This window comes from Indicator indicator, chromosome 9 (assembly GCF_027791375.1).
Source record: "Indicator indicator isolate 239-I01 chromosome 9, UM_Iind_1.1, whole genome shotgun sequence".
Classification (NCBI taxonomy): domain Eukaryota; kingdom Metazoa; phylum Chordata; class Aves; order Piciformes; family Indicatoridae; genus Indicator; species Indicator indicator.
Genome location: NC_072018.1, coordinates 12,138,638 through 12,151,640, shown reverse-complemented (window position 1 = coordinate 12,151,640; position 13,003 = coordinate 12,138,638). Strand labels below are relative to the sequence as shown.

The window sequence follows — 13,003 nt, the reverse complement described above, 5'->3', positions numbered from 1 at the left end:
AGCTTTGTCAATGACACCAAGCTGTGTGGTCCAGTTGGCATGCTGGAGGGAAGGAATCCATCCAGAGCAACCTTGACAGGCTGGAGCAGTGGGCCCTTGCCAAGCTCATGAAGTTCAACAAGGCCAAATGCAAGGTCCTGCAGCTGGGTGAAGGCAACCCCGAGCACAAATACAGGCTGGGCAATGAATGGATTGAGAACTCGCAGACCAGAAAGCAAATCACACTGTGGGCTGCAACAAAAGCAGCATGGCCAGCAGGTCAAGGGAGTGAGTTCTCCCACTCTACCACACTCCTGTGAAACCCCACCTGGAGTACTGTTGTTCAGCTCTGGGGCCCCCCAGGGTAAGAAAGACAAGGAACTGTTAGAGCAGGTCCAGAGGAGGCCACAAAGCTGATCAGAGGACTGAAGCACCTCTTCTGTGAGGACTGAGAGGCTGAGAGAGCTGGGGTGGTTCATCCTGGAGAAGAAGAGGCTCTGGGGCAACCTTGTAGAAGTTTTACAGTATGTAAAAGGAGCCAACAGAAAAGGTGTGGAAGAACTATTATGGAGAGCAGTGATAGGACAAGCTTTAAATGGAGAGAGGGTAGATTTATATTGGACATGAGGCATAAATTCTTTACTCTGAGAGTGAAGAGACACTGGAACAGGTTGCCCACAGAAGGTGGATGCCAGCTCCTGGGAAGTGGTCAAAGCCAGGTTGGATGGGGCTTTGAGCAACCTGGTCCAGTGGAAAGTGTCCCTCCCCATGGTAGGGGGTGTTGGACTAGATGATCTCTGAGTCACAGAATCATTTCAGTTGGAAAAGACTTTCAAGGTCATCAAGTCCAACCATTATGTAACTACACAGTCTGGTGTCAAACCATGTTCCTCAGCACCATGTCTCTGCATCTTTGAAACACCTCCAGGGATGGGGATTCAACCATCTCTCTGGGGAGCCTGTTGCAGCTTTTGAGCACCCTAATGTTTAACAGTCCCTTTCAGCTCAAACGGTTCTGTGATTCTACAATTCCAGTGAATAAATTTGACTGCAATATAGAAATTAACATTCTGTAACAGAGATTCTCATGCATTTAGCTGAAGGTCAGGTGTCATGCTGTATTGTTATATATTCTATTGTTATACTATATTCTGTGCTTTCAGGAAGCTTGATTTGTCTTTCCCAATTCTGCATGATCCACCATCATCCAGCATGCTCAAGCCATTTGTCTTTTTACAGTCAAGGAGTAACATGCTTCCTTTACCTTATCCTCACTGCACTGTAAATAACAGCCTGTGATCTGAGCAGCAGAGAAGAAAGAATTTATAATCTCAGCCAGTGTCAAATAAGCATTAAAAAAGAAACACCCTGAAATCATCATCCCCTGTTTTCTGAGTTCCCCTAAATTCCTATTTATGTGTAGTACTATGTTTCTACTTCAACGTGCTTGCTGCATTCTTGTTACTGGAGCAAAACACCAGGAGAGGAGGCTGGGAGCGGGTGACCTCTAAGCTCAGTGAGCCATTAAACAGGTGACATCTTGGTAGAATAATTAAAATTTAAATGCAAAGGGGTGTGATCACTGCTGGATGTATGCAAATTGGTAACTGTTTATAAAGTGCCAGAGAGAGTGTCAGTGTCACTTTATGGTTTGGATTTAACATACATAGGAGTTAAGTGTTTGAATTTCCCATGCTCATCCAGTTACACGTCTGAATGCTCTGTACGCTGTTGAAGCATTAAAGCTAAGGACAAAATTTGTTCTCAAAACATTAATTACACCAAGCAATCCTGTTCAATTCAATGAATTTGGCTGAATTTCATGAGGGTTCCTGCTGTAAATGAGGGCAGAGCTCACTTTTAAAACACAGCATGCATGCGTCAGCTGGCCAAGTGAGAAGAGCTGCAGAAAGCGGAGCTTGAAGGAGCTGGTGTTTGTATCCCACTCTTAAAGCTTAATGTGCCTTAGCAGAAGTTTTGCATTTAAATTTCCTCTTTTAGTAAAAGAGGAGCAAGGAGGCTGCACTTCAGACATTCAGATAATCACGATATGCACAGAGACCCTGATCCTCAAAAGGACTTAAGCACCTCTCTGTCATTCCAGTGCCTAACTGTAGCTCACGTGATAACAGGATCCCTTAACCAGCTGGGAACTTACATTCCCCCAGTGCCTCAGTTTTTGGTCTGGACTCATTAAATGTTCCTCAAAGGACATATACAGACATGAGGCTCCACAATGTACTGGAAAGGATAATCATTTCTCCACCTACCTCATTCTTCATGTCAGCAAGAGCACTTGTGCAGTCCTGTGCAAGCTGGATGAGCAACCTGATTCAGTGGAAATAACTCCCTCCTTAGCTTGATCTTCATCCTGAGGCTTTCAACACAACAGTGTGCTGGGAATTACCAGCCCACCTGAGAAGGCTGCCAAGTTTTCTGCGCTGTGGTGGCCTAAGAAGTGGTAGATAGAAAATTACAGAATCATAGAAGCATTTTGGTTGGGAAAGACCTTTAAGATCATCGAGTCCAAACATTATCTAACTCTCCTAAGCCTGGTGCTAAAACATATCCCTCAGTACCACATCTCTGCATCTTTGACACACCTCCAGGAACAGGGATTTAACCACCTCCCCAGGGAGCAAGCCTGTTCCACTCTTTGAGAACCCTTTCAGTCAAGAAATTCTTCTCATATCCAACCTAAACTTCCCATGGGGCAACCTGAGGCCATTTCCTCTCATCCTATCACTTGTTACTAGGGTGAAGAAACCAACATCCACCCTCCTTTCAGGTAGTTGTAGAGAGACAGAAGGTCTCCCCTTAGAACCTCAGTTCCCTCAGCCACTCCCCACAAGACCTGTTCTCCAGACCCTTCACCAGGTTTGTTGCCCTTTTGTGGAACTGCTCCAGCATCTTTAATTTCCTTCTTGTAGTGAGGGCCCCAAAACTGAACACATGACTCAAGATGTGGCCCCACCAGTGCTGAGCACAGGGCACAATCACTTCCATAATCCTGCTGGTCACACTATTCCTGACACAGACTAGGAATGCTGTTGGCCTTCTTGAGCCAGCAGGTACTCAGGTGGCCATGTTCAGCCAGCTGCCAATCAACACCCCAGGTCTTTTTCTGCTGGGCAGCTTTCTAGCCACTCTGTCCACTCTTTTGAAGCCATATGGTTGCCCACCTAATTTATTATAAAGCCTACTATTGACCATCAACAATTTGCTTTGAGTCCTCTTGCAGAAAGCAAGACCACTGATCTCTTAAGCTGGTCACAAGAAACTGAGGTAAATGCCAGTTTGGAAAATTTTGGATTAAAGCAGAAAATAACACAAAGGCACCAAAAAAGCTAACTTCAAACCCTCAACTCAATACCATTTCTCCTACCTCTTTTTGCTTTGTTTTTTTAAACTCTGATCCTGGAGAAGTTGAAATATTCCCCCTGCCTGAGCTAGCACTGCCAGCGTGATGTTGCAGGAACCACTTAAATAAATTTTCATACTACATCAATGCGCTGAGATTTTTCCACAAGCTGCAGTAAAACAGACTCGTATTTTTGGACCAAAAATCGATTTAACTTTGCACTTTTAGATACATAGTGTTTGCAGAGGGGTGGGGGGAAATTGCCCTGAAAATCAACCACGGTTTTCATCTGAAGGAGCAGTGTGTTCTTCCTCCCTCCCTCCCTCCCTCTGGAATAATTTCTATTAATATTAACAATTATTGGTTTTTTCTGCCCAGCAGTTTCCTCCCAGTGTAACCTCCCATATAGTATGTTCACAGGTGTGGAATCTTTACACCCAGCCCCAAATTGCTTTTTGTCCTGGCTGACAAAAAAAACACTTTCAGAGAGCAAAGCTTTCATCACCCTTTCAAAGACACCTAGAGCACTAAAGGGCATGGGCTCAAAGATGTTGACAGCAAGACCCCCTCAGCCTCCAAGAGCTCTCAGCAGCGGAATGCATTGTGCTATGAAAATGATGAACAGTCCCTGGCAGGGTGATCATGTGTTATTCCTGACAGGCAGGAGATGGGAGCTGCACTGGGTGTATATATATTCCTCCAGAGACATGACAAAACAAGGTGGTTCAGTCCTGCTTCCCAGGTCACCTGCTCTATTATTTGGGTGTTGGTCTCTTCTCCCTAGTAACAAGTGATAGGGCAAGAGGAAATGGCCTCAAGTTGCACTATAGGAGGTTTAGGTTGGATATTAGGGAAAATTTCTTGACTGAAAGGATTCTCAAAGACTTGAAATAGCTCCCCAGGGAGGTGGTTGAATCCTCATCCCTGGAGGTGTTGAAAAGCCACAGAGATGTGGTTGTGAGGGACATGGTTTAGCACCAGCCTCAGCAGAGTTAGAGAATGGTTGGATTTGATGATCTTAAAGGTCTTTTCCAACCAAAACAATTCCAAGTCTGCCTAGAGAAATATAATCAGCAAGCTGCTGAAAGCAATTGCTGTGGGCAGCTGCTTCACTGTCCATCCCCTATCACAGCCTCCAAACTGCAAATCCCTCCTGAGGAGAGGGTGTTACCTGCTCTCTCTTCCCAGTCCCACTCCTAGTCTGTTATGGCTGTGCTGACAGCTCCTGCTGCTGCCTCCTCCACGTCTCTTGCTGCAGAGAGAGATCAAAATGGAAAGCCCATAGGAGGAATGAAAAAAATCACATTGACTATTGTTAAAAAATCCCAAACAAAAGCGGGAGGAGGATGAGTTAGATTGGACACGAGGGACTGATACCAGCACCAGGAGAAAGCAGTCATTCCACTTTACATTCAGAAACAGTTTTCTGTGGTGTGTAAATCAAAGAAATAAAACTTGCTGCTGGCAGTAACTTGTTTATTCCTGTGGCTGTACCTTCAGAACTCCAGAGAGTTTATTCCTGGAGCCGTGTACAAGAGGACATTTGCTGTACGCAAGGACACTCAACTGCTCCTTCCAGACAAGTGGCACTAAACTCCCTGAAGCAATAAGGCAGGCGACATGGCACAATGTCCCTGCAAGCTGACCTGATGGGTATCTGACCAGGGGTAACCTCCATCTGCGGTGACACTGAGTTTTCATCCAGGCTTGTGACCCACTGCACAAAAGCCAGCACAGGCTGAACAGAGCACTTGACAGGCTTGCATTTTGCAAGCGTGGGTTGTGCCTGCAACCCCCTCCCACAAATTCCCCTATGGGCAGAATGAAGGGTCAGCTGTGTCCCTGCATCTCATCTACCTTGTAACCCAAGAACTTAATGCAGGAAATGTGCCCTTTTAGTTCACACTATCCAACTTCAGAGATAAAATCTAGCACACTTACACTTCAAAACTGCAACTTTGTTTTCAGAAGCACTTAAAAAAATAAAGCCTCCCATGATCCCCAGGGAGGTGATTGAATCCCCCCAAAGATGCAGAGATGTGGTGCTGAGCTACATGGTTTAGCACCAGACTTGGCAGAGTTTGAGGATGGTTGGACTTGATGATCTTAAAGGTATTTTCCATCCAAAACGCTTCCATGATTCTGTGATATAAAGGACCTCAAAATGGTTAAAAGTGACATAGCTCCAAAGTGAGGAAAACGTTGCTGCCTCCTGCAGAAGGTCTGTGCACACCCACAGGGAAGGACAGAAATATTTTGGTTGAAAAAGACTTTTAAGTTCATCAAATCCATCCATTGTCTAACTCTATCAAGGCTGGTGTTAAGCCACGTCCCTTAGCACCACATCTCTTTGAAACACCTCCAGGGATGGGGATTCAACTACCTCTCTGGGAAGCCTGGTCCAGTCTTTGAGAACTGTCAAGAAGTCTCTTCTAATATCCAACCTAAACCTCCCCTGGTGCAACCTGAGGACATTTTTTCTCATCCAATCACTTGTTACCAGGGAGAAGAGACTGAGGCCCACCTCATTCCAACCTCCTTTCAGGTAGAAATTGGCACAGAGATCGCAGTCAGCACAAAGCCCCTGAGAACATCTAGAGAGATGAAGCAAGCAGTACACCTGCCCAGCTGACAAAATTTGTCATTGTAAAGAGCAATGACCAATACCAAAATGCTTCAGTGCCCATTCTGAGGAGCAACATAGCATCATGGCATGTATGTACCCCTGCCATGGGCAGGGACACCTCTTACTAGATCAGGATGCTCAAAGTACAATCCAACCTGGCTTTGAACAATTCCAAGCCTGGGAGTCTCCACAACTTCTCTGGACAATCTGCTCCAGTGCCTCACCACCCTGATGATAATTAATTTCTTCCTAATGTCTCATCTAAATACTGCAAGGCCTTTACTGAAAATGGGATCTATGTTGTCTACCTCAGCTCTTCTCCATTTCCAAGTGAAACACACACAGCTAACAATTTCTCCTGTGTTAGAGAACAAGCACCAGATGCAGCACAAGGAAGAATGGCTGATGAACAACCACAGTAACTCTGCTGTTCAACGTGTCCTTAATGTGAGCACAAAAACAAACAAACAACATCCCCAAGTCAAAGTAATTTTATTAATAACTTGAAAGAGCAAATTGCTACATTTTTCTGAGAGAAAACCACAGCTTTAGATACCCAGGGCAGAACTTGGGAAGCTGCCTGCAAAAATGCCTATTATGCAAATTTATCTGATGCACATTTTTAGACAAGAATGAAGCAGGGTTTATTTTCTTTAATTAAAACCAGAATCCTACATAGTTCATTAGCATGGATTCAGAGCAGAATGAATATTAATGTAGCCCACCTCTCCCAATTTTACCTGCCAGAAATATCAAGGAAAATCAAAAAAAAAAAAAAAAGGTTAGAAAATGGATTCCTGAGCAACTAGAAATGCAACTGCCTAATGTCACTGCAAGGCTGCTGCCATCTCTGAAAGGTCATAGAGATCAAGAAAACCTCTTTGACTGGAAAAAGGCAAATGACGCTGCCAAAATGACACTGCCAAAACGACACTGCCAAAATGACACTGCCATCTTCAACAAGGCAAGAAAAAAGATCTGGGGAGCTACAGGCTGGTCAGCCTCACTTCAGCCCCCAGGAAAATTACAGAAGGTAACCCTATGGAAGTCATTCCAGGCATATGAAATGCCAAGTGATAGGCAACAACCAGTTAAGGCCAATTCAGCAAGGGCACTTCTGCCTGGCCATCTTGACTGCCATCCAAGTTGCCATGACTGGCTCTGTGGAGGAGGAGAAACAATAGATGTCTTTCACCTTGAACACAGCAAGGCCTTTGACAGCGTGTCCCCAGGAGTCTTGTAGCCACTAAGGATGTGAACTACAAGGTAGGTGAAAAATTTCTGAACCATCAGGCTTGGAAAGAGTCAGTAAACAGTTCAAATGTAACTGCTGGATGGCTACAAGTGACATTCCTCAGCAGTCAACACTGGACCAAAACGTGTTGAGCATCTTCCTTAACAGAAGAAAGCCCAGTTTTTCTTGGCTGGAGAAGGCTGAAAGAAGCCCTAACTACAGTTTCCCAACAGAGAATGGACTGCAGAGAAGATAGAGCCAGACTCTTCTCAGGCATTCCCCACAAGGGCAAGAGACAACAACTGCAAGCTGTGACCAGGGAGCTAGCAATGAAGAACAAAAGCTTCCCCGTGACAACAGCTATGTGCCAGAACAGCTGCCCAGACGTACTGTGGAACCTCCACCACTGAAGGTTTTCAAACCTCAACTTCATGAGCAACTTGGTCCAGCTTTAAAGCTGGCCTGGTACTTTTCAGGGAGTTGGACTAGATGACCTCCGAAGGATCTTTCATCCTGATTTTTTTCTATGATTCTGTGATTCCAGCTGTATATGTAAATAGAAGTCTAATCAGTGAAAAGCCACCAGTCACATTTACTCTGACAAGGGCTCCAGGCTGTTCACCTGTCATGTCTCAGACAACATTACTGTGCTCCTTCAGCCAAAAACTTCATATACTGTTTCCGAGCAGGAAAATCATCAGCAGGCCTGTTGTATGCTGTCCAGACAGGCTCTCCAACGAACAGCCTCATTGCCTTCACGTAATTCTGTCAAAGAACAAGAAGTGACAAGTAATTTAACAGCTCTTTTCCATGGGACCTTCGTTGTGGAGTTCATGTTTCATTTGCACTTCTGCAGATTTTTGAAATCACTTCAAGATGGACTGAAAGCTTCAAGTGCTCCAGAAAATTACACCATTACACTGCCGTTCCTGCTCCCAGCTACTGCACTGGGAGATTTGGCAGCTATGCTGTGATATGTTGTGTCACACCCAGTGCCTCCAGATCAGGAAGAGACAACACTTCTCCCTGTTTGAAAAAAACAAAAACAAACCCGTCCTGTCTTGTGCAAATCTTTTGCACTGGATCCACATTATTAGAGCAATGAAGCATCTAAACCCTACTTGTTTAGTTAAATAACAGCAATCAGAATACCCAAGATGGCTACAGGATATTTTGGAGGAATACCAGAAGCTTCACAGTGAAATCCATAAAAGCTTGAGTGGGGACGATGTAAAATATATAAAAAAACTCAATGCTACAGAAAGTGTAAGGTCTCCAGATTTCAACAGGAGAAGCAACAGTCCCTGCCAGCAGCTCACTAAAAGTATGCCAGGAGTGAGGTACAGCTGTGGTAGCAAGAAATGGGATTCTATGTTCTGCAGAAGTGTTCCAACCACTGAGTTACGAGGAATTCTCCTCTCTTCTATCCATTACGCTTTAGACCTTACCTATTTTGTAAACACTAAGTGCTTCTCTTGCACTCAGGTTCTCAGGATTGTCAAGAATAAAGTTAGGCCCTTAAAGAATTTAGCTGCAAAATGCAAGGTTTAAAAGCACCTAAAGGACTGACTTTGAAGATGGCACTTCTGGACTAAAGTTTCTGAAGTGGACAAACATTTAAGACTTCTTGTGGATACAACCCAGACCTCCGACATTTTGTCTATGTAAAGAAAAAAGCCTTCAAATGGCAATTGTGTTTCACTCAGTGTGGGTCTCAAAATGCAGACGTGATAAAGTTGTGGGTTTCACCAGAGCAGCATCTCCTTTTGTGATGTATTTGGTAGCTGGTATCTGGACAGTTGAGCCAAAATTACACTGATCTCAAGACTACACCAGAGCTGGGATTTTTCCACAAAGGAGAGAGCAGACATTGCCCCATTTTCCTGGGATACCACTGAGGTTACAGACAGTTATAAAAGTCCAAAAGGACAAACACACAGATCAGGACCACGTGTGCCAATCTCACAGCCACACTGCCAAAAATACTTTCTGAAATCAGGTCACCTCCCGTGGAGTCAGCATCCAGTCTAGCACACACTAGCAGCAAGTAGCAGTTCTAGACCCTCAAATCCTTCTCTCCCTGAAGGTGAATTCAGCACTCATGCAAAATGCCACTGCTGGACAGACATGCTCTGTCTATCCCTATGAAGACACATAACAAGGCAACACAGAAGGATCCATCTCCACCTCAACTGACAGCAGGTGCAGTTGTGGGAAGAACAGCCACAAGGCTTGGCTTTCACAGAAAGTACGCCATGGGTATCACATGCCAATGACTTGCAGTTACAGCTGACAAGAGGAAGCTGCATTTGTGACCTGCAGATGAAAGGTTCAGATGCTGTGAATTATTTAGTATTTTTCATATTCCTACTTCATATTTAATATGTTTTGCTAACGAACCCTTGGCGCATGCAGTTACTGATGTGATATATGCTCACATGGGTCCGACATCAAAATGAGGAGTGCCATCTAACAACATACGTTCTCATCCAGCGTGAAGCGGTGGTAGATGCCAGCAGGGAGGGTTATCATGTCTCCTTTCTCCATGGAAATCCGGATCCATTTGTCATCCTTGTCTCGAACATCAAAATAGCCAGATCCATCTAAGACGTAGCGGATTTCATCGTCTAGGTGTAGGTGTTCTTCATAGAATGTTTTTATCTAGGAATAGCAAGTATCTCTTAAAACTCCTCACCACGTGCTGGGGCAGGTGCATGCACCCAAAGGAGGCTGTGAGAAGCCCATGCTGGAGCAGGCTCCTGGCAGGACCTGTAGCCCTGTGGAGACAGGAGCCCATACTGGAGCAGGTTTGCCAAGAGGCCTTGTAACACACACTGGAACAGTCTGTTCCTGAAGGCCTGCATGCATGCTAGAGCAGTTCATGAAGAACTGCAGCCCATGGGAAAGACTCACACTGGACAAGTTTGTGGAGGACTGTCTCTTATGGGAAGAACCCCACACTGGGGCAGGGGAAGTGTGAAGACTCCTCCTCCCTAAGGAGGAAAGAGTGATAGAAACAAGGTGTGATGAAACCCCCATTCCCTGTCCCCCTGTACTTCTGGGGAAGAGGAGGCAGAGAAGTGTGAGTAAAGTCACACCTGGAAAGGAGGGGTGGGGGGAAGGTGGTTTAAGACTTAGTTGGTGTTTTGTTGTTTTTTTTTTTTCATTATTCTACTCTGATTTTATTGGTAAGGAGTTAAATCACTTCTCCCCGAGCTAAGCCTGTTTCACCCATAACAGTAACTGGTGAGTGATCTCCCTGTCTCTACCCTTACCTCAACACATTGTATTTTCTCTCCCCTGTCCAGCTGAGGAGAAGAGTGATTAGAGGGACTTCAGTGGGCACCTGGAGTCTAGTCAGGGTCAACCCACCACAAGTGGCAAATGAAAATTTGATGGGAACACAGGAAGTGTCATTGGGTTGCTGTCCTTGGGTCAGAGTAGCACACCAGCACCTGGAAACCAGGAAAGCTCCTTCTAGGAGGCTCATCTGAGAGCCTGGCATCATTCACATTCAGCTGTTATGAAATCTCTGAAGACTGGAGACTTCTCTGGAGACCTTTAAAACCCTGGACGTGTTCCTGTGCCGCCTGATCTATGTGAACCTGCTTTAGCAGGAGGCTCAGCGTAAACGATCTCCAGAGGTCCCTTCCAACCCTCACCATTCTGTGACACAGCCAGGGTAGCGGCTTCCTAAGCAGGAAAAAAAAAATCTCATACATGGAATGTACCCCTCTGATTCCATGAGGTTAACAGTCACTTTGAAAAGACTTATTTAGCAAGCAGCCACTAGGATGCCTTCAAAATTCATGCCCAGGTGGCAACCACCTGCCTTCATCCCAGGGAGGCTGAGGACTGGTCAAACATTGGCAAGGCTCTGCTGGCAGGAATCTTAAGTTTTGAAATGAGAGTATCCTTAAATCCTCTTAGTTCTGAAATGACACTATACTTAAAACATCTTTGATTTGAAATGACAATATCCTTGAAACTCCTGAAAGCAATCTACAGACACCAAAGGCCTAAACTACTTTTAGAACAATGTCAAAAGTGGGTTTTTAACATTAACGACATCCGTGCCGGCTGTATTTGATACCTGGAAATCTCATCTCTGCAGCCCTGCTCAGTGTGCAGGCTTTCAAAAGCTGGCTGCACACCCTACTGGTAAACTTCCAGAATCCTCATGGAAAGCAAAGACTCTCATACCTTTTCCTCATAATTAGGAAGCTTATCTTTATGTATGGTTATTATATCCATCCAAGAATAATTTTCTGCTCTCCGAATTTCTTTCAGACATGGATCAGTCTCATAGTTATCAGCATCCAACTAAAAAAAAATAGCAAGTAACAAAATAATTAATATTTTTTTTAAAGCGTTCAGACACAACTGCTTAATTCAGCATGCAATTCAGGACACCAACGGGGAAAAACCTAAGCTGCAGGAGTGGCTCCAGGAGTACAAAAGGTGTAGGTCAGCCGAACTTCACACAGACTCCTTTTCACGCAGTCCCAGCATGGTGGAGCCTGGAAGGGACCTTTGGAGATCATCCAGTCCAAGTCCCCTGCTAGAGCTGGGTCACCCCGACCAAATCACACCCCCTTCCCAGGCTCGGCAAGTGCCGGCAGGCATAGAAATGGCCGCTACCGGCTGCCGCGCGGCGGGGCCGAGCACCGTCCCAGTCTGCACCGTCTCGGCGAGTATCGGGCAGGCCCGAGGCGCCGCCGCCGCCGCCTCCAGGCCCAGCAGCCGCCTCACGGGCCCAGCCAGGACGGCCTCCCCCGCCCTTACTTTGCGGTAGACGACGCCGAGGCTGCGCAGCTGCTCCAGGCTGACGGCGCAGTTGGGCTGCAGGCGGTGAGGAGCCCGCTGGTCCTCCTGGGACTCGTCCATGTACCAAGCCTCCACCATCGCGCCGTCGGGAACGGAGCTCTGCTGCCCCGGCCTGAGCGGAAGCGGCCCAGCCCCGCCGGGCAGGGAGCCGGGTCGGCTGCGCGTTGCCAGCTCCTTTGGGGTGTTAAAGGGGCACGATCTGCAACTCAAAATACGCTGCAACGCCACAACCTGGAACGCAGGAGGCTTCACTTAAACGTAAGGGAAAACGTAAGGGAAAACCCCAGAAAGGGTGCCGGAGCCCTAAACCAAGCTGCCTAGAAAGGTGGCAGCGTCTCCTCTGGAGACTCCAGGGTTATTCAGGAGAGCCAGGGAAGGTTTAGATTGGGTATTAGGAAAAATGTCTCCTGAAGAGCGGTCAGGCATCGCAACAAGCTGCCCAGGGAAGTGGTGGAGTCACCATCTCTGAAGGTGTCAAAAAAACATGCAGATCCTAGGATAAGCAGATTATTAGATGCCACCTCTTCGATATGTTTGTGACATTATTCTGCCTCAAACAGAAATCTGATCAGGGAAAGCAGGGTGTTTTCTTTCCGGCCAAACTTGTAAAATCAATGAACAAGTGGATAATGGTGTCCGTACATGCAAAAGAAGAGCAGAGGGGAAAGTCTAACTCGTCCACTACATTACCCAAGGTAAGTTTTACCGTGCAGTGAGAGAAAGCAACTGCTCCTCAGTCACCTATTAACTACCAGATAGTCAGTTTCCTCATTCTATCAGTTCATAGAATGGTTTGGGTTGGAATGCACCTTTAAAGTTCATCTAGTCCAGCCACCGAGCTGCGATATCTTCACCTAGAGCAGGACGCTCTGAGCCCTGTCCAACCTGACCCTGACTATTTTCAGGGATGGGGCTTCTACCACCTCTCTGGGCAGCCTGTGACAGTGTTCCGCCACCCTCATTGTAAAAAAAACTT

At 46.0% G+C, this 13,003-nt stretch overlaps 1 protein-coding gene across 1 annotated transcript; it reads right to left on the bottom strand.

Moving 5' to 3' along the window:
- Positions 1 to 6,448: 6,448 nt before the first annotated feature.
- ADI1 (acireductone dioxygenase 1) lies at positions 6,449 to 12,105 on the bottom strand. Its single transcript, XM_054383590.1, has 4 exons — positions 11,986 to 12,105; positions 11,404 to 11,523; positions 9,682 to 9,861; positions 6,449 to 7,965 (listed from the first exon to the last, which is right to left on the bottom strand). Exons 1-4 carry the CDS (start codon positions 12,103 to 12,105, stop codon positions 7,843 to 7,845), a joined length of 543 nt encoding a protein of 180 aa, XP_054239565.1. The 3' UTR covers positions 6,449 to 7,842.
- Positions 12,106 to 13,003: the final 898 nt, after the last annotated feature.

Coding starts and splice junctions, on each gene's coding strand:
- ADI1 (XM_054383590.1), bottom strand. CDS start 12,105: ATGGTGGAGGCTTGGTACATGGACGAGTCCCAGGAGGACCAGCGGGCT. Junction 11,524..11,985: donor TCGGCGTCGTCTACCGCAAA/GTAAGGGCGGGG, acceptor ATTTTTTTTTAG/TTGGATGCTGATAACTATGA. Junction 9,862..11,403: donor TTCCTAATTATGAGGAAAAG/GTATGAGAGTCT, acceptor TGCTATTCCTAG/ATAAAAACATTCTATGAAGA.